Source organism: Dendropsophus ebraccatus, chromosome 3 (assembly GCF_027789765.1).
Source record: "Dendropsophus ebraccatus isolate aDenEbr1 chromosome 3, aDenEbr1.pat, whole genome shotgun sequence".
Taxonomy (NCBI): domain Eukaryota; kingdom Metazoa; phylum Chordata; class Amphibia; order Anura; family Hylidae; genus Dendropsophus; species Dendropsophus ebraccatus.
Window position 1 is genome coordinate 65253456 of NC_091456.1, and position 22720 is coordinate 65276175.

General features: G+C 38.4%; 1 protein-coding gene across 1 annotated transcript in view; it reads left to right on the top strand.

Annotated features, from left to right (window-relative positions):
- UHRF2 (ubiquitin like with PHD and ring finger domains 2) overlaps positions 1-22720 on the top strand; it is a 77132-nt gene that overhangs the window by 44522 nt on the left and 9890 nt on the right. Inside the window, exons 5-11 of the mRNA XM_069961942.1 lie at positions 4129-4347; positions 10676-10785; positions 11527-11713; positions 13053-13176; positions 17066-17173; positions 22096-22200; positions 22565-22671. Coding sequence (XP_069818043.1) covers positions 4129-4347; positions 10676-10785; positions 11527-11713; positions 13053-13176; positions 17066-17173; positions 22096-22200; positions 22565-22671 — 960 coding nt within the window. The remainder of the gene's footprint in view (positions 1-4128; positions 4348-10675; positions 10786-11526; positions 11714-13052; positions 13177-17065; positions 17174-22095; positions 22201-22564; positions 22672-22720) is intronic.

Genomic DNA, 22720 nt, shown 5'->3' on the forward strand with positions numbered 1-22720 from the left:
AACTACACAATTTGAATTGTCCCCACTCCTCCTCCTCTACCGTCACAACGCTTTATCCTCTGATGTCACGGGAGGCTTGGCTGGATCTTCTCTTTAAAGCGCTAAAGCATTTTGCAAAAAGGGCTGCGCCACTGGGATCCCTGTGCTGGCACTGACCGGGTAATGTAAAAAAAAATTAGTGATGTACCTGAAAGAAAAAGATTTTTACCATAGTACTCCTTTAACCCCTTAAGGAGCCATGCCGTACGGGTACTTCATGGAATCCTGTCACTTAAGGACCCAGTGGTGCTTTGAAGTGAGCTCAGGAGCTGAGATAACTTCAAAGCATGTGGGGATGGGCTGCTATCAGCAAGCCAGGTCCTCACTGTTAATGACGGGCCGCCACCCGCCATTAACCCCTGCAGTGCTGCAATTGCGGCACTTAACACAGTGTGATGCGGGGGTTCCGATCGTTCTGTCTGTCTGATTGGTAAACAGTGTAAAGCGTCTGCACAGGACGGCTCTATGCAATGATTGCAGATTACACCGATCAATGCTATAGCATAGCATAGCAATGATCAGTGTATATAATGTAATGTTAAAATGTTAAAGTCCCATAAGGGGACATAAAAAAAAAGAAAGAAAAAGGAAAATGTTTTAAAAACTCACCATAGCCCCTCCCCCAATAAAAGTTTTACTCCCTTTCCCATTTTATGAATAAAACACATAGAAACAATTTATTAAACATATTAAATACCGTAGCGTATATAATCGTCCGATCTATTAAAATGAAACAATATTGTTCCCGCACGGTAAATGGCGTAAACAAAAAGCGGTTTAAAAACGCCAGAATTGATTATTTTTTATTACATTTTATTTATAATAAAATGAATGAAAATTGATCAGTTATGTCTCATCTACACTAATATAGTGTTAAAAAAAACTAGAGATCATGGTGCAAAAAATGATACCCCTTACAGCCGCGTACATTAAAAAAAAGAAACGCTATAAGAGTAAAAAAAGGGCCATTGTAATCACACCTATTTGCAAAAAAAGTTTTACTGTTAATAAAAAAAGTAAAACATTACAAAAGCTATATAGACTGCATATCGCTGTATTCAGACTGACCTATAGAATTAACATAACATGTCAGTTACACTGTAAAGTGCATTACATAAACAGGGAACCCCCCACAATTTGCAGAATTGTATTTTTTTCCTAATTTCACCCCATAAATGATATCTTGGGGGAACAAAGGGGGGAAGGGGGGACAAAAGGCGCCTTTACAAAGTACACCTGTTTCTGAAAAAAACTACCCCCTGCATGGCCTAGTAGCTGGGAAAATAAAAGAGTTATAGCTCTTAGAAGACGAGGAGGAAAAAACAAAACCGCTAAATTGAAAATTGTCCCGATCCTTAAGGCCATTTTGGGCTCCATCCTTAAGGGGTTAAGCTCTAGCTGCAACCCCCTGGGAGATTCATCATCTGTGGCCAGCCCCTCCAGCCTACATCACTGTCTCCCTGAGCAGACAAGGAGTAAAAGAAGCACATGCTGCAACTTTACTGTGCAATAGTCTGCAGTGAAATGAAATGTTCTGCAAGAACTTTGGACAGGGTACTGACAGGAGTGCTGTGGGAGGGGAGTAGGCAGGGTTGGAGTACTGTGATGAACAGCTGAGGGAAAGCAATGCAGTCTTGCAATTGTAGTACTGAGCAACTGATCAACCAGGAATACAACCACAAAATACAGAACTGAGACCCCCAAAACAAATAGATTTTTTGTGATTTCAGAACTGGACCAGACAGGTAAGCGATGCTACATACTGCAGCATGTTTATTTTTTTATCTGATGTTGGAGTACCACTTTAACATATGATACTCCATCCACATTGTCTGCTAAATGCTTAAAGGGGTTATCCAGTGCTACAAAAACATGGCCACTTTCTTTCAGAGACAACACGACTCTTGGCTCCAGTTCAGGTGCAAATTGCAATTAAGCTCCATTCACTTCAATGGAACTGAGCAGCAAATCCCCGCCCAAACTGGAGACAGGAGTGGGGCTGTCTCTGGAAGAAAGTGGCCATGTTTTTGTAGCGCTGGATAACCCCTTTAACTGCAAACACTCACTGCATCAAAATATGAACAGATTGAATAGAACTTTTTGCTTGATGGTCGGCTTATTTGTTAGGGAGAATCTTCTGTAGATTTGACAAACCATTTTTTGTTTGCTACGAATACAGTGGTAGAGAAGTACTAATATTGGTTAAAGTATGAGTGGTGTTTTTTTATCACCTTGCAAGGAGTGGTTTCCATGGCAATGATATAAAAAATTCTGTAGTAAACAGCTCCCAGATTGGGCAGCACAGATCTGGCTCTTTTCTAGTGCTACGGCAGGCTCTTATGCAATATAGTCAAAAAGAAACACACCGTCAGTGTAACCGTGTGAGTTTTGTGTTGGATTTCATCATGGAATAGCCAAACTAGTGATTTGTGCACTACTGATTAAGTGCAACAGTATTTGATTATTTTCTGTAGTGAAAAGGATCTCATGGCTGCCTGTCAGTCAAGGATGAAGTAAGCCCTATTCTTATTTGACTACTGCATGTTTGTAGCATCTTTGAGAGAAAATAGAGTTACTGAAACATTACTGTCATTATTACTGTGACAGTGTGTGTCACACAAGCTCTGTGTAGGTTAAATACCCTTTATAATACCTTTCATGATGCTTTAATGCCGGGTGCACACTGCATTTTAGCAGAACACATCATGTACCAGAATATGCATCGAAAAGTATAATTCTCTCATCTTCTCATTCTCCCGATCAGTACGGGTCCAAACACTGAGACCCAGACCGATCGAAACTTTGGGCATGTTTCTATGACAAGTAAAAAGGTTTCCCAAATGACAGTGACACTTTTAACATGTAATTTAACACTACAGACATGTCAGATCTCTAGTGCCCCACAAACCTCTGCCGGTGCATTATATATGTAGTAAACAGCGTTCCCGATGCCTCAAGTCATAGCATATTTATATATATATTTTTTTTTTTAAAGAAGCAACTTTGTTAACACATATAGTTACATAGTAGTTACATAGTTGGTACAAAAAGACACATGTCCATCAAGTTCAACCAAGAAGGGGATGGATGACTGGAAGGGGTATGGATAAATTCTATTATTTTGCTAATTATATGCTAATTGCTGGTTATATGCTAACTGTAACCAATCATGGAGGAGAGGCGGCTTCTTCTACTCAGATTGGCCTGATGCGCATAGGGCCTATAGAACACTATAATAGTAATGCAGTGCATTGTGTGAGCCACCAGATCATCACATATGTTAAAAGTTGCCTTATGGGGCTATGTAAAATGTCAAATGAGGTATAAAGGGAATCTTTCAGCTGTATTTCAAGTTCCAAAGTGCTGACACTGTTAGCTGTTAGATATCCAGATTCCAAAATGTAGAAAAATGTTTTTATTCTCTGGTTATCCTAAGCAGGGTCTGGTATGAGAGAGGGGAGTATGGGTGCGGTACAGCCTGCTGCACTTCAGGAGTTTAGGAAAGGTTTGTACCTTTTTTGTACATTCTAGAAGTACAGATGGATATATGGAAGGACCATGCACAGTTTCAGCAGTTTGGAACATGACAGGTTCCCTTTAATAAAGTCCCCCCCATTTAAAAAAAATGCACAAATTACACCGTTTAGCTATTTATTTTTTATTTAAACAAAGAATTGCAATTTTTTTAAAAGTACATATAAAGTATTGCCATGTCTGATTTGAACTTCACCATAATTTATTTGTCAATCTGCTTCCCCAAATGATAGAAAATAGATCAATAAAAAAGTCATACATATCGGTAAATGACAAGAAAAACAAGAAAAAAAAACAAGCCCCCCACCCAGCTTATATTACTGGCCTTGATATACATATATATATATGTTTATTTATTTATTTTTTAATCTCGTGTTAAAAAAAAGGGTTTCTATTGTACCCAAAAACTATATAAATTTGGTATCGCTTTAATTACACTGGACAATATTGACTTGGTCACTTACGGGTCAGTAGTATATCATTTGTATTTTTTTATTTCTGCAGTTTAAGTCCTTAAATAAGATTTCATTAATGTAGTAAATTTTTGTGTTTTAGCTATCCTGAAAATGGTATTGTAGAAATTGAAACCAGCAATATGCGGCCCAGGGCAAGAACCACTTTGAAGTGGAGCGACCTGAAAGTAGGTGCAGTGGTCATGGTTAACTACAATATTGAGACGCCAGAGGAACGTGGTTTCTGGTTTGATGCTGAAATAACAGACTTAAAAGAAAATTCAAGAACTAATAAAGAAGTGTATGTCAAGATTTTGTTGGGGTAAGAATGTGAATGTGTAGTTCTGTCAAACCATAGAAACAAAAACAAAAAATAAATCATATTCTGTCTCTTTGTGCACTACATACTTTATTTTTTATTTTTTTGACTTTGCCATGTTATGAGGTGTTGAGGATTTTTTTTTTACATTGGCCTTTTTTCATTGTAGTTTTGGTGTATAAATTACAGTGAAGCGCTTTTTTTTTCTTTTTCTTTTTCATTTTACATTTCCTCTATTATGACAGTCATGTAAATATCATGGGTAGTACATGGAAATTTATTTCTGTGTAAGGTATGTGAAAAAAATGTATTTTATACTAACTGCCATTGTTGTGTTTTTTTTTCTTCAATGCAGATATAAATAAGTACTGTCATTTCAAGAAACTTTACATAGATGAATAGTACAAGCGAACATCAGAAATGTTAAATATATAAGCAAAAAAAAATGCTTCCATCTTCTGTTGCTAGGCATCTCCCCCTATGCTAATTTGTTCTCTGCTGAAAAAACTGCTTATTACTGTCCTCTAATTAGTTCAAAGATCAAGCCAAAACAGGTCTATGGAGAAAAAGAAGGGTGATGGTAGGGGGAGTGCCTGGGAACACACACAGGCTGCAAGCTGAAAGAGACCGCTTGCTGTACAGCAATTTTTAATTAAATAGGGTAAAAAAGTTTTTTATGACCCATAATATTCCACAAAAAGGTAAAAAAATGTAATCAAAAGGTATGATCTATGCCAGTGCTTCTCAATTCCAGTCCTCGGGCCTCACCAACAGGTCATGTTTTCAGGATTTCCCATACAAAAAACACCTGGGATAATACCTGGCACACTGAGTATAATTATATCATCTGTGAAATACTCAGAAAATCCTCAAAACATGACCTGTTGGTGAGGCCCGAGGACTGGAATTGAGAAGCACTGATCTATGCAGCCATAGTACTAATACAAAGTAAAGATTGTGGCTCAAAAAATTACTACTACTCTGTAGACAGAAAATTAAAAAAATGTGAAATAAAAAAGGGGTCAGAAAATGTTAATTTTAAAAAGAATTTGAAGTAAAAAAAAAACTTTACAAATTTTGTATACTTGTAATCATACCAACCCAGGGGATTTATAATGTCAATGTTAATGCATATATATTGCAGTATAATTGAAGGTAAAATGAAGGGTGTTGTTACAAAGTTCATTTGGTCCTGCAAAAAAACAAGCCCTTATATGGCTCAGTAGATGGAAAAATAAGAGTTATGGCCTTTAGAAGGAAAAGAGAAAAAAAAAGACAAAATGTAAATTTCCATAGTCCTAATGTTTAAATTATATCTCTATAACATGCATGATTGATTAATAACAGCTTCATTCTTTGACTGGATATCGCCACCATAACATGACTAAATAACACTGCCATATGGTGATTCAAAACACACCCATACCATAATTGGATAACACAACCATACAGTGACTGAATATTACCTACATACTGTTACTGAAAATTTAGGAGTACCATAAATACCACCATCTAAATATTACCACCATACTGAGACTGAATACAAGAAACAAACTGGCCCAGATTTATCAAAGTGGTCTCTGTGACTGCCATGACTGAGCTACTGTTACAGCCTGTCATAGACAGGCTGTCACAGTAAAGTGCCACTCTAATGGAACAATGCAATACAATCAAAGTTTTTTTTTTCGTTTTTTAAACTCCTTTTATTGAAGTTTGTACAAACCTCAATATCAAAATACTTGTACAGATTGCAATTTCATGAGTGTACATACATTTCAAAAAGGATACACTTGTAAAAATATAAGAAAAACAGAACAGAGTAGACATGTCATCGTGTACTTAAAACAAAGTTAGCGACCATGAAACCTCATGTGCTCATGTATATCTAAAATCTAGTAAGATATCCTTGTAAGCCTGCAGAAACGATGCGAGACCCTGGGTTATGACCAATATTCAAAACATCCGCCATAGGAAATGTTTCTCGGGATGTAGTTTATCAATTAGGATGAACACCATGTGCCCCATACCTGACCTAATTTGCTCGAATATCCCCTTGTATAATATAGATTCATAAGGAATTGTTGCATTAATCAGTTATTTCTATTTAGACGTGGTGGAAGAGCTAGGATCCATTCACTGTATTGCTATGGTTTTACAAGCCATAAATAAAGTTTCACGTAAAAATATTCTTTGACGGTGAGACCATATTTCCTCATCCAGAAGTCCAAAAAGGCATACTGTAGGCTCACATGGTATGGGAGTGTGCAGGGCAGATGCAAGAATACATTTGGTAACACACTGTACAAAAATTCCTAAGATACAACACATAATACTAAATCCCAAATTTTTGGGTTTCAGTCACAGAGAAATAAAAACCAATCAAAATATCTCATACACCAATTTGTACAGATAATAACTAGGCAAAGAAAACAATGCAGGAAGACTTTGGTCACTAGGTGGCAGCACTGCATACATATGAATACATAGCATATAAACTGAATGGACAATGTATGAACAATAATAATATGGGCAACATAACAGGCTGTTACAGCTTAGATACTGTGGGACACCATGGCAGACTGGATTCCGCCGCTTTTACTCAGTGTGAACATACCCTTAATCTGGAGTAAAAGTTTTGTTTTTGTTCCACCCCAAATATATTTTTCTGGCTTTGCTATATATTATGTTAACAGTAAGAGTGCTATTATTAAATACAACTTGTACAAATTATAATAATAATTCCTGCAAGTGCCAGAAAACAGGAATTAAGTAATAATGTTACTGTAGTCCAATATTTGTCAGTTTTCTACTTCTTGATGCATTTGTCTCATTCATGAACAGGTCCGTCCACGAATGAACGGTCAAGCGCAAGCTGATGCAAACTAATTGCAAAATTATCATTTTTAAAAAAATATTGGAGTGACAAAATTTGTACATGAACAAAAACATAACACTGATGGATTTTCTGAAACAACTAATTCAAACAGAGCACAATAAAAATGTATTTATATTACTAAGGAATCTGACGGATCCGCTAAGTTTTATTTCTTTGTTATCAAAGCAGGAAAGATAAACTGAACTGTGGCTGAGGTTAAAACGCTGGCGAGAACCTAGCCTAAAGTGGCTTTATTATGATTTGTGGTCTTTTTCTGCAGTACATCATTCTTCATAAATCCACTTTTCATCAGTTTTCATATGTTGTTCTTTTTTTCCCGTTCTATGTGGGCTACTTTCTTCTGCACAAAGAATAAATAGACTGGCATAGTTTTTTTTTTTTACCAGTACCTGAAAAATTACTTGGAGTTCATATTATGTGTTAAAGATGGTTTAAAGTCACTCAAAGTATGATGTAGTTTTGATAAATGCTCTTGGAGGGAGACACTTTTCTGAGTTGGCTAGTAGAGGCACGCTTTAGGTTATCAGTTTTATTTTACTCTCCCTGAAGGCAGGCAGTGCTGCACAGGCTTACACGTTTTACACGCTGCATAGTTAGCAATACTATAGACTTTCTTCAACATTTACCTTGTTTCCGTTGGGTGTTGGATTTCTTCGTGCCACGTGGACGTTTAGATGTGGTGGCTGCTATGAGCTGGTGTTCTTTCACTGGTTTTGTTCAGGACATGGTCATAATTGTTAATAAACAGAATAAATACAACTTTCTTGTATTACTGGTAACGTTATAAAAACATTTGATTTTAAATTGTATTTGTATGTATTAAGCTTGTTTACTATGTTTATTTTACCTATAGCCTAAAAGAATATATTAGGGCCAATGTGAACAAGATCCCCGAGAGCCTTCATTTCAGCACTTGCAGTCTTCTGCATCAGTTTGACATTATAGAAAATGTCTAATTTTCTTGTATTTAGTTATGAGTTCCAATGACTAATTAAATCATAGCAATCAACTATAAATGGTACATTGCATATAATTATACTAAGCTGTATCTCAGGGGCATGTTTCAGCTCATCCACACGGAATACAGCACAGACTTCGCCAGTATATAATAAGTGGTGCATGCCTTATGCATCTACCTGTTATACATACATGGATAGATATGTTGCACATTTACATAGTAAACATACAATATTTGTACATTTCCACCAGTTACATTATTACCATTTATGTTTGTAATTGTTTTTTTTGATGATTGTACATTACTATCTAGACCTCTTTTCAAATCAACAAAAAAAACCACATTACGGTGGTTCAGTATAGAGATTATGGGTATGAATAAAGCTACTTTTATTATTTGCAATCTGACTCCTAAAGTCCTTAAAGCCATATTAAATGGCCCAACACATGGTTTAAGTTAACGCTGATCTGCTAGATTTGCACTTGATATTACTCAGCGGCTCGATTATCGTGGGGGGCAGGGCTGCACAATGATTGTTACTGATGTCTGTGCAGTTCCTTGCTTTAATCATCAGTTAGGCTGGGTTCACATTGTTTTTGCAATTCGTTTTTTGCAAAAAACGGATTGCAAAACAGATGCATCTGTTTTGATCTGTTTTTCCATTGACTTTCATTATAAAAAAACGGACACAAAAATTAGATCGACTACGTTTTTGTGCACGTTAAAAAAAAGAATCCGTTTTGGTCCGTCTTTTTTGTAATGTAAGTCAATGGAAAAACGGATGCTCATGAATGCATCCTTTTTTTTCATCTGTTTTTGAAAAGTAAACCTAGCCTTTTTACACATATCGATGCGTGGTTGGCGGCTGATGACTATAAACAGAGATCAGGTCATACAAGAAAGCCTGCGATTTTTCCTCTTTTCGAATCCATTCCTGGCTTTGGCTTCAAATCTTTGGCAGATAATGTGTCAGATAATCTTTCTGTGTAAATGGGCGCTTACACAGGTCGATTTTTGCCTGATTGAGCAGATAATCGCTTCATGTATTAGGGTCTTAACATTGCTAAAGGCAATTATTCCTGTAAGTGTAATATATTTAGTGGAGCAGGTCATCCTGTGTCTTGGGCTTGATCTTCTCCAATAACGGAACCATTCATCTCTTTCATGCTGCCCAAACCATGAGTCACTGGGGCAGTCCCCAGCCATTTTTTCCTTCACCAGCCTTAAAGCGACTCTGTACCCACAATCTGCCCCCCTAAAACAGTTTGTACCTTTGGATAGCTGCTTTTAATCCAAGATCTGTCCTGGGGTCCGTTCGGCAGGTGATGCAGTTATTGTCCTAAAAAACAACTTTTAAACTTGCAGCACTGTGTCAAATTGGCGTGGCTCAGAGTGTCTATGCCCTAGGCTGGCAACACCTCTCCATCCCTCCTCCCCGCCCTCTTCACCATGAGGAATGCCCCAGGCAGGATTTTTTGTATTCATCACCTGTGTGAACACTGCACATGTGTTGGATTGTTAAGCTCATGTGCAGTGTTCAGACAGGTGATGAATAGGAGAAATTCTGCCCAGGGACATTCCTAATGGTGAAGAGGACAGGGAGGAGAGGCAGTGCAAGCGTAGGGCATAGACACTCTAGGCCACACCAATCTGACACAGGGCTGCAAGTTTAAAAGTTGTTTTTTACCACAATAACTGCATCACCTGCCGAACGGACCCCAGGACAGATCTTGGATTAAAAGCAGCTATTCAAAGGTACAAGTGGTTTGGAGGGGTCAGATTGTGGGTACAGAGTCACTATAATTAATAGATCTGACCCCATACCCTTACAGGAAAAGATTTATGAATCAAGGTAGGTAGGGCTGGAATTGGCCACAGGAGACTGCCGGTGATGACTTGTAGTTCAGGCAGCATGAAAGTGATGACAGGTTCCCTTTAACTTCTTAAATTTTGATCAACAGGGAACATGGTCCTATAACTCCTTTTTAGTACATGGTCACATAGGAATTGGAGAGTTAGGGGAGAGCTACCTGCTTGCCTGACTGTTTTATAAACCCATTACTCATTACTGGCTGTCTGCATCTCTGTGGCAGGAGCTCTCTAGCTTTGGTGAAAAATGAGTAGGGTTATCCTACTGGTGGTTGTCCCTTTGGGTCCAAGTATCCTAGTGCTGTTCCATAATTTTCTAAGACAGGAATAACCTTCTACACATGCACAACACAGTCAAAAATAACTACAGTCCGTTCACTGTTAACACATTGGTTATTACCTGTAAAAAAAAAAAAAAAATAATAATAAAAAAAAAAAAATATATATATATATATATATATATATATATATATATATATATATATATGAAAGGAATCTTGAATGGAACACAACCAATTTTTTCCCTTATTCTGTTTTTTTCCCCTTATAAACACCTCGTTCTTGAGTTTCCAGTTTAATAAATTGTTATTTCTGTTTGTATATTTTAGTGGTCCTGATGATGCAATCAATGACTGTAAGGTTGTTTTTTCGGATGAGATATACAAGATAGAGAAGCCTGGAGCATATCCTCTGTCATCTGGAGATGGAGAGTTTAAGAGTAAGTTGATAAATGAATATTTGTTGTTTTAGAAAACCATTCCAGAGCTCAAATTTTACCTAAAGGAATCCATCATTTTCACTCTGGTTGTCAAAGAAACACATAATTTTCTTTTACTATATGCTTTACAGGATTGTTTTCTATGTTATACACAAATGCATTTAAAGAGTTACTGTCATTTAAGAAAAACTTTTGTCATGTTAGAGACCTGTGTTCATTTGTGGTGGTCAGGGTGCAGAGACCCCAGTGATCACTAGCAAAAGAAGTACTTATCCGAGTGATGTTCTTCTTTAGAGACCGCCTCTATAGAAGTGTATACGTTGGGTGAGGTTTACCCACTTTTTGTTTTTTTTGTTTGGTTTTTCTCCATTAGGACACAAGAATGATCAGCTTTACAATACCTTATTTGTAGTGTTGAATGAACCTGTCAAAATGTTCGGGTTTGGCAACGTTATCCGAATCTAAACGCTCATCGTTTGATTCTCTGTGGCTGCAAAAGTTGGATACTGCCCTATGGATGTATTCATGTTTTCCTGGCAGCCCTAGGGCAGCATCCAACTTCTGCACCCACAGGGAATCAAAGGTTGAGCATTCAGGTTCGGGTAACGTTGCCAAACTGAACATTTTGACAGGTTTGCTCAAGATAACCTATTTGCCTTATGCATTGTTATTTAGTGGTCTCTGTATATGTTGAGAAAAAGCTGAAATGTCAAAATAGCAGAAATTATTATTTTATTTCAGGAAAGAGTGGTCCTGAATGTAAACATTGCAAAGCTGACCCGAATGCAGAATGCCGATTCTGCTCGTGTTATTTATGTGGTGGAAAGCAAGATGCACATATGCAACTTTTATGTGATGAATGCAACATGGCTTACCACATCTACTGCCTAAATCCCCCTTTGTCCAAGATACCTGAGGATGAAGACTGGTATGTTTCTATGTGCCATATAGTTTTCAGTAGTAGCCTTTTAAAAGGGGTATAACATATTTATCGCCTATCCTTGTAATAGGTGATCAACTGTAGATGGTTGGGGGTGCCGAGGAGTTGTACTGTGCAGGTCAAGTATAGAAACAGTGGGGCATACTAGCATAATATTTTTATTTTAGTTAGCATTTGCTTCTTTTGTTCCAGGCTGTTTACATTACATTTGACTATGGCTATGCACCTGATTATAAATATGGCTTTTTTTTTTTTTTTTTGTATCGTATTTTTTATGTGCCTTTCTGCACCTTACTGCACCATTTTGCATCCGAAAGAAAAACTCCCAGGCTAGGGTTATATCATGTATTAACTGGTTTAGTTTGCAGCACAATTCTTCACCAGAAAATGGCGTAAAATGCCAAATCAGTGCACAAACTTAAGGTACAAACACTCTGTGGCACAAAAGCACCACCAAGCTGAACAAAAACAAGGCATGAACAACATAGTAAATCTGCAATGTTTTTTAAATATTCTTTTTTTGTATAGAAGTTTTACACATCAGCATTAAACTGCCCTCAATTACAGTTACAACAAAGACAGTATAGTACCCATTAATATCAGTGGACCCTTTTACACATCCGTAGTTGCTATGGATCCGTAAAAGGGCACAAGTAACCTTTTTTTCTACGAATGGGTCCATTTTAGTGCAGGCGCCCATCCATAGTGCTGACGGTATGTGTGGGTCTACGGCTGCCAACAGCTCTGCGGATGTCTGAATGTGGCCTGGAAAAGGTGGAGCAGGGCCCATAGCAACTAATGCTCATTTTTTGCTGAAGAAGGAAATTGTCATGCTTCCTTTTTATTTTTGTATTATGAAATATAGTTAAAGGAGAAGGCAGTTGAAAATTTTTATTAAAGTTTTGTATTGCATCAAGGCTTCACTTCCTTGATAAAATGGTGATGTCACGACCTGACTGCCAGAGCTGTGTGGGCTGTGGCTGCTGGAGAGGATGATGTCAGAGGGATGCTCAGTGTCCCTCCAGTGCCTTGTGTCCCTCAGTGTCCCCCTGCCATCATCTTCTCCAGCAGCCACAGCCCACACAGCTCTGGGAGTCAGGTCATGACATCACCATTTTATCTAGGAAGTGAAGCCTTGATGCAATAGTAAATGCAGAGAAAAAAGCAGTGTATGTGCATTTCCCGTAATAAGTGTATATTGGTTATTTGTGTAACTTTTGGGGGAAATACAATACTTTAAAAAAAAAATTTCACCGGACTTCTCTTTTAAAAAATAGTTTGTCTACCTGAGCCTTGTTTCGTACTTACTGAACAATTCTTCTTCTAGGTATTGTCCTTCCTGCAAAAATGATTCAACTGAGGTAGTGAAAGCTGGAGAAAAACTGAAGCAAAGTAAAAAGAAGGCAAAGATGCCATCAGCAAGCACTGAGAGCCAAAGAGACTGGGGCAAGGTACATTAAACCACTGTCTTTTTGCGAGTTTTTTCAATACACTTTTCTTATCACATAGTTAAAAGGATTTAAGTGGTAGAAGCAGAAATTATAATGGTAATTTGTTTTCCCTAAGACCCATTGGCATCACAACATATGGGGTATATTCGCCCCTGCGAGCCCCTGGGACGAAGGAATATTTAATGAAAATAAATGAATAAATCTTTAATCCCCTCCTCCAGGTGGTACAAATAGGCTCCACCTCCCCCAGACATCAGTCAAATTATAAAGAATCACAAACAAGGGAGGGAGTCTTATGATGCCAATGGGTCTTAGGGAAAACAAATTAACATTATAATTTCTGCTTCCCTTACATCCCATTGGCATCACAACATATGGGGAATTAGCAAGTATGCTCCCCAATGGGCGGGTTCTCAATTACAGCCGCATTAAGAACCGACCTAGCAAAGGTCGTTCTCGATGAAAAAGAAGAATCCAACCTATAGTGTCTAACAAATGTAGAGAGCGAAGACCAGGTCGTCGCCTGGCAAATGTCCTCAAGAGGAACAGAGGCACGCTCCGCCCAGGAGGAAGCTACCACTCTGGTAGAATGAGCCTTGGTAAACTCTGGTGGATCTAGATCAGCAGATGAATAACATAATGCAATAGTATCACAGATCCATCTGGAAATAGAAGGTTTTGAAGCCTTCTTTCTCTATTTTTCCCAGCGAATAAGATGAAAAAGTTTTCTTCCTTACGAAATCCTTTACTCTTCCTAGATATACTCTGATTGCTCGAGAAACGTCCAACAGAGACAGGTCCAAATCCTCTTCAGATGAGCTTGCTGGTGAAAAAACTGGCAACACCACCTGCTGGTTGATGTTAGAAAATGATGCCACTTTAGGAAGGAATCCTGGGAGGAATCTCAGGATAACTTTATCCTGGGAAAAAAACACATATGGAGGAGCGGAACCGAGGGCTTGCAGTTCTCCGACTCTTTTGGCAGAGGTAATAGCTAATAGGAAGGAAACCTTAAAGGTGAGAAATTTGAAGTCCACTTCTTCCAAAGGCCCGAAAGGAAGAAGACATAATCCTCTCAGAACAAAGGACAGATCCCAAGTGTCTACTTGTTTTACCAGATTAGGCCTTAATCTGGTTATGGCTTTGACAAAGTTCTTAACTTCAATTATCTGGAATAAACGTAAGTTTAGGTGGGCAGAGAGAGCTGCTATCCGCACCTTGATGGAGTTAGGCTTCAGCCCCTTATCAAACCCCTCCTGTAGGAATTCCAATAACTGTGGAGTGAAAAGTTTGAGTGGATCAATACCTCTGCCAGTGCACCAGACTTGAAAGATCTTCCATGTGCGAGAATAAGACTTATTTGTGGCATTACTACGAGCATGAGAAAGGGTTAGCAGTACCCTTTCAGAAAATCCAGCATTCAATATGGTCCCCTCAGCCTCCAAGCTGTTAAGCTGAGGCTGGATAGATCCCTGCACAGGTGTTGTCCCTGAGATATCAGATCAGGGGTAACTTCCAAAGTACTCCCTTGCTCATATTCATGAGCAGGGTGAACCAAGACCTCTTCGGCCAAAAGGGAGTTATTATTATTATTACAGACGCCTGATCTGGGAATCATGGCTATGGGCGGAAAGATAAACGCCAGTTGATATGTCCACGGAATTGTCATTGAATCCACTACTGTGGGATTGTCTGCCCTGTAAAGGGAACAGAAATTCCTCAGTTTGGCATTGCTTGCTGATGCCATAAGATCTATCTGAGGAAGCCCCCACTTCTGGGTTAACTAAATGAACACTCTCCTTGAGAGAGACCATTCTCCCGAGACTGTAAGGCCTCGACTCAGTCGATCTGCCAAGGTATTGTGGACACCTCTGATATGAATTGCGGACAATTTGGTTACTCTGGTTTCTGCCCAACAGAAAATCTTCTCCACTTCCCTGAGAAGAGCCGGAGATCTGGTACCTCCCTGCTTGTTTATGTAGGCAACACAGGCCATGTTGTCCGTCCTGATTCTGACTGCTTTGTGAAAAATGAGTGGTGAAAAATGAAGTAGAGCTAGATAAATCGCTCTGAGTTCCCTCACATTGGAGGGAAGGGCGGACTCCTGTCGATTCCCGAAGTAAAAAAAGACTGATGTCTGGGGGAGGTGGAGTCTATACCACCTGGAGGAGGGGATTAAAGATTTATTCATTTATTTTCATTAAATATTCCTTTGTCCCAGGGGCTTGCAGGGGCGAATATACCCCATATGTTGTGATGCCAATGGGATGTAAGGGAAACAAGTTTATTGTTGAATGTGCATATCAGTTCTCATTTCCATATGGTATACATACATAAATTGCCCCTTTTGTAGGTCTTGAATCATTTATTAGATGTGAAAAAAAAAAATCTGAGACCAGGATGATTGTGACTAAAGACTAATGTGACTAATGCAATCATTCATAGTAACATTCATAGTATAATGATATCCATTTTTTTGGTATTGCCCTGAGATTTCTTTGATCAAACATTTCAAAATGAAAGTCCTAAGGTATAATGTAAGCAGACGCCTGATCTGTACTTCTTAGTCCCAAGATAAGGCAAGCTGATTTAAATAAAGCTATTATTTCCGTAGCCAGGGGATTAAATAGATTGTAATTTTGTATCCAGTCCAAAACTCCTGCCCACATGCATGTGATCAGATATTTCCATAACTCATCAACCAACGACTGAATATTCTCACCTATTTTAATAGGTGTAATATAAATAATAAAGTATAATCAAGGTTCCAGCCCATATTACATAAGTAGTGCACTAATGAAGAGCATCCTATGGCTAGGTTCACACTACGTAATTTTTATGTAAAGAACGGACACTGATTGCAATGGAATGAGCATCCGTTCTTCACTGTGGGGTGGCATTGCATTGAAGTCAATGCAATGCCGCCGACCATGTTCACACAGCGTTATGTTAATGCCTGTCCTTTAGAATGGGTGTTAAAATAATGTACATGCCTATTATTTCTGCCAGCAGATTAAAACTTAATTTTCTCCATATAAAGGTGCTGCTGCAGCCGCGTCTAGTACGTGCTGCGGGGTGCACAGCAGCTTTATACTGTGCTTCAGGGAACCAAATCAGCCCAATTAGGCTGATTGGTTCCCTTTTAGGCTGGGTTCACACTACGTATATTTCAGTCAGTATTGTGGTCCTCATATTGCAACCAAAACCAGGAGTGGATTAAAAACACAGAAAGGATCTGTTCACACAATTTTTAAATTGAGTGGATGGCCGCCATTTAATGGCAAATATTTGCTGTTATTTTAAAACAACGGCTGTTGTATTGAAATAATGGCAGTTATTTACTGTTATATGGCGGCCATCCACTCAATTTCAACATTGTGTGAACAGATCCTTTCTGTGTTTTTAATCCACTCCTGGTTTTGGTTGCAATACTGACTGAAATATACGTAGTGTGAACGCAGCCACCAGGTGTATATGCTCCTTTAGATATGACAATATATTTAGAAGCTGTACATAATGTTATTAGTTACTATAGCGTATTGCATATTTTGTTTTATCTAATGTTTTAATGGCAAAAATGGATGTGTCAGTGATGGATAGGCTATTAGGCTGGAATCACACACAGCATTTCTTTTTTAAAACTGCCACTGCTGTTTTTGTGCCACAACCAGAAGGGGAGAAAAGAGAACTCTTTCCTTTAAATTTCCCAGCCCATTTGAACAAACTTATGTTTTTTTCAAAAAAGTGCTTTTAAAGACACGCACATCTGAGGGCTGTGTACAACATGTGGCTCCCGGGTGACTGGTTGGGGACCACTGATACATTGTAAAATATATTATTTATTGTGAAATTTATATGTACAAAGGTAACCATTTTTTTTTCTTCAAAGGGAATGGCTTGTGTTGGCCGTACAAAAGAGTGTACCATTGTCCCATCAAATCATTATGGTCCAATCCCTGGTGTCCCTGTTGGTGCATTATGGAAGTTTAGAGTTCAGGTACATGTTTTATGGGTTACATTTTACATATTACAAATCATTTTATTTATTAATCCCTTAATAACATATGATGTAACATGTACATCATTGGTGCCTGGCACTTAATTCACCATAATGTACATGTCCGCCATACTGCTGCAGTTGATCTATCACGTGAGCTTGGGCTGTTAGCAGCTTTTACTCGCAGTCTGTGACGGATATTACTGATCATACTAATGTCTGTCATATAACCCCTTAGGCTAGGTTCAGACTATGTAACTGTGCGGCTGTATTTGCGGCTGTAATTGTGCGGCGGTATTTTTGGTGGTTCATGCGTACGCTGGAAAGTATACGATATACGGCTGCACAGTGCACACTATGTATGAATCTACGGCCCTATCGTAAACGGACCCGTAAAAAATGAACAAGACCATTGTTTGCGGCTGGAAATGCGGCCGTGGATTGACAGGCGGTCCGTACAGAGTACTTCAAAAATAGCCGGCAATGATGCCGAATGCCGATGCCTCTAATAGTTAATATATTAAATTAATAAAACACATTTTCTTTGTAATAAAGTCCATTTCGTTGTTCAATAATTTTAATTCTAACGAATCCATCATTGTGCAATTAAATATACTGTTAAAATAAATATATATATATAAATAAATGTATTTTTATATATATATTTATTTTTTGACAGTATATTTAATTGCACAATAATGGATTCGTTAGAATTAAATTATTGAACAACGAAACTAATTTTATTTCAACGAAAATGTGTTTTATTAATTAAATATTAATTAGTACAGGAAGCTCCAGTAAGCCGTTAATTCATATTGCCGGCAATAGAGCTTTCTGTACTAATCATCACTTTACTTTAATTAAAACAACCTATGCGTTTTTTTTTTTATTATTTATTAAAAAAAACCGCATAGGGTCCCCCTATTTTTATAACCAGCCGGGTAAAAAACCAAACAACAGCAGCCTGGTAACACCAGGGTGGGAAGAGCCATTGGTTTAGGCCCTCCCCAGCCTAAATCTTACCAGCCTGCTGCCGCCCGGTCCAGGAGCGCCAATTTTGACGCTCCGGGACCACTGGCACCCGTAAGTAAAGAAATAAAGAGAAGACACAAGTTAAAAAATTTTTTTATTCAAATAAAAACACCCCCACACCCCTCATTGACCATTTTATTAAAAAAACAACAACAAACAACCGCTGGTCATCGACGTAGTCCACGGAATCCAACGTAATCCACAGGATACCGATATCTGAAAAACAAAAAGGGAGAAACACACAAAAAACACACAAACAGGAGCACAACACCCATCATTGTAAGCGGTGTTTTGCTCCTTACAGTATGCAGCATCTTTACAGATCGCTGCTTACAGTCTGGCCCCCAAGGGGTTAAGGGAGGATGTATTGCATCCCCCTTAACCCCTTGGGGGCCAGACTGATGTCAGACTGCACCCATCCCAGCAAGGAAGGGGTTAAGTGACCCCCCTTCCTTGCTGGGAGGGGTGCAGTGCAGGGGAGGGGGTGGGGAGAGCCCGATGTTGTCTCTTCGCTGGTCCGCAGCACAATGAAGTCACTGTGCTGCGGACCCGCTAATTATATGTGCGCTCAGCCGATCAGCCAATCAGCTGAGCGCACATATAATTCTAAATGTTTCTTCTAATAATGCTATTGTGATAACATAATTAGAAGAAACATTTGATGTTTTAATTAAAGTAAAGTGATGATTAGTACAGAAAGCTCTATTGCCAGCAATATGAATTAACGGCTTACTGGAGCTTCCTGTACTAATTAATATTTAATTAATAAAACACATTTTCGTTGAAATAAAATTAGTTTCGTTGTTCAATAATTTAATTTAAATGAATCCATTATTGTGCAATTAAATATACTGTCAAAAAATAAATATATATATAAATATACATTTATTTATATATATATTTATTTTAACAGTATATTTAATTGCAAAATGATGGAATCGTTTAAATTTAATTATTGAACAATGAAAGGGACTTTATTACAACGAAAATGTGTTTTATTAATTCAATATATTAACCATGAGAGGCATCGGCATACTGCAGAGGATCGCAAACCCCGGTAATAGCAATTCACGTAAACTGTTTCCCTGCTTTCCCAGATGCATCCAGAGGTGTTTGCATCACTTTCTTAAGATTTTATTTGTTATTTTTAGTTGAACCAGATTTCCAAGTAAATGACCGTATGTTTTCAGCCACATGTCTATTTTTTCCCACGGCCGTAGTTTCATCCGCACATTTACAGCCGCATAAAAAATACAGCCGCACACATACATAGTGTGAACATAGCCTTAAAGTGTACCTGTCACAAAGTTAGGGCCATCCATTTGCCGTTGGAAGTTCAGGTATCCGTGTAGACTACCACGCTGGGTTGGTAATGCTCGCAACGCTAGCTGCACACTGTGTTGGGTCCTGACCTTGTGACAGGCATGTCACAAGGTGCCGCATAATTAATTATTATTTCTTTTTAAAAGATGCTGAAATTGCTGTTTTTTTTTTTATAGTTGATTCTGCAAGAAATAAGCCCTCATATAGCTTTATACATGGAGAATTAAGAGGGTTAATACTCTCAGAAAGCAGTGAGGGAAATGCAAAAATAAAAATTGGCTGCAACCACAGGGCCAAGGCTGTGTCATTAAGGGGGTTAAAGTAAATTGTATTCACTGTACACTACAGTAGGGGTAGGGAACCTTGGTTCCCCAGCAGTTGCAAAACTACAACACTTATAATGCCTGGACAGCCAAAGCTAAAGCTGTTGGTAGTCAACAGGTATGACTGTGCATTAAGGAAGTCAAGTGTCAAAGAACCAAGCAAAGTTGACCTGGGAACCATAAAATCTCTAAGCACAAACACGTATATATGCTCGAGAAATTACCCAGCATATAATTGCCATAAAGGCCACAGCTGTGATGTGAATGCTGCCTTAAGGTTGCGTTAACACGTTTCTGATACAGTCCAAATGCCCGCTGTGTAAACTCTTCACATCTTACAGACATCCCTGCCTCATAACTCATGATGCTGTGAACTCCGGAACAGCTTGTGCAGTACGCCACTGAACTGACACGGCTCTGTCATGGCTTTATTGTTGTCACTCTATCATAATGAATTATCATGCAGGGAGTCCTGTAACAGGTGAATGCTATAAATGTGGCATATGGACTGTATATCATCAGTATATGACGGATATGTGAATACAGCCTAACTCAATTTACTGGATTTAATGGAGCTTTACTGCAATAGAGAGAATAACCCGTGGACAGGCGTAGCGCTGTTTTTAAAGGTAAAGCCATTTTTTTGCAAAACAAAAAGACTAATTCATCTGTGTAAATGGGAAAAAAGTTATGGCTGTCCGAATGCAGTGAGTGGAAAATAAGAAATGTTCCTTAATGAAAAACACAAAAACTGGCTATGTCCCTAAAGGGTTAACATGCATACTGAAGATTAATTAATTTTTTTTACTTGCAAGAAAGCAAGGTCATTTTATAATGAAAAATATACTCAAACAATTAAAAAGAATTTGTCATCTATGGATGTCACAGCGCTGTGTGTCAGAGTTCTAATAAAAATGTCTGGAAAGGCAAATCTGAATTCCCGCCTGGAGCAACCAAGGATGTAATTAAAGGAAAGGTGGATAACTTTTAGAAGATGGAATTCATTTGAATGTTGGAAAGCTAGACAGATAAATGTAGACGTTCTTCCACATGAGCTCTGTGGTTTCTAGTTGATCCATTAATATTAACCTCCCTGCACCAGCAGTAATAATAGTTACTATATTACAACACCCTTTTGTCATTGTATAAAATCACTTTAATATATTTCCAAAAAGCCCAAAGGCTAAAATGTGTATGGCTTATATGTTTCTGAAACACTTTCATACCTTGTCTTCAAAGATTTGCTGGGCTTGCTGAGTGGGAGTAATGTAAGAATACATGCTGGACGGTTCTTTTGAAAGGGCTCTCCTTGTTGCTATACCCAAAGGGGTTATTCCAACATAAGTATGTTCACATTGAGCAAATACGGGGGAATTCCGCTGCAGAATCCCGCTGTGCTCAGTGTCCCGCTGTGAGTGAATGAGAGGGCGTGTGCTCCTCTGCTTCCGCCGCTCTCCGCTCAAAGAAGTGACATGTCACTTCTTTTAGTGGAGAGCGGTGGCTGCGGCGGAGCGCACGCTTTCCTATAGACATGCTATGGGACACTGAGACAGGCGGGATTCCGCAGCGAAAAAAAGTTCAGCTGCGGAATTCCACCTGTTTTACTCAGTGTGAACATACCCTTAGACGTTATCCCCTGTCCTAGGATTGGGGATAACTGTCTGATTGTGGAGATCTGATCATTGGGATCTATATTAAATTAATGTTCACACATTGTATTTCCATCGGTCTTTTTGTCAGTCTTTTTTCAAGCAAAACCATGAAGGGGTTAAAAACACAGAAAGGCTATGTTCCCACAACATTTTTTTACATAAAAAATTTCTGTCTTTGATAATGATGAACGTCATAAATGATCATGATCATTAATAATGTCCATTGTTTTCAAAAGACAGACGTTTTTCACGTAAAAAAGACGTTGTGGGAACATAGCCTTTCTGTGCAAATCTTTCCATTACAATTTTGCAGTTTCACTCCTGCAATTTTAACTTGAAATATCCCTTTAATTAAAATACAGCTGGCTTTTGGTTTTGGTGTATATTCACATCGATTTGGCTAAAATTTATGTCGTTTTTTTGGGGGAATATTTCAAGGCTGCAGTGTGGCTCCTCTGGACACAAGGATCATCTGTGTGTTTTTTGGGGGGCTATATTTTAAGATTTTGAGTAAAAGTTATATTATAATTGGTGTACACTCTTATTAAATTGAAAAGCATCTGCTCATGAAGTGTTTTGTTCCTATTTTCAGGTCAGTGAAGCAGGAGTACATCGTCCTCACGTTGGTGGAATCCATGGGCGCAGCAATGATGGTGCATACTCTCTTGTACTAGCTGGTGGATTTGAAGATGAAGTGGTGCGTGTCTGCATTTCTAAATTAACATGGAGTTGTTAAAGGGGTTATCTAGTGCTACAAAAACATGGCCACTTTTCCCCCTACTGTTGTCTCCAGTTCAGGTGCAGTTTGCAATTAAGCTCCATTTACTTCAATGGAACTGAGTTTCAAAACCCCACCCAAACTGGAGACAACAGTAGGGGGAAAGTGGCCATGTTTTTGTAGCGCTGGATAACCCCTTTAAGAGTAGAGATGAGCACATTTACAGTAATAACTATTACTAATAATTTATTACTGTAAATTTGCAAATCTCTAGTTATGAGTTTCAATTTCCACCTTAGCAGAATAATTATTTTATATTTTTGTAAAAAAAAAAAAATTTAAGGACCGAGGGGATGAGTTCACTTACACAGGAAGTGGTGGCCGAGATCTTTCTGGCAACAAAAGAATTGGAGAGCACTCATTTGATCAGACATTGACTCATATGAACAGGTGAGTAATGTTTAAAACCATACATATTAGTTAATGTATTACTAGGTTA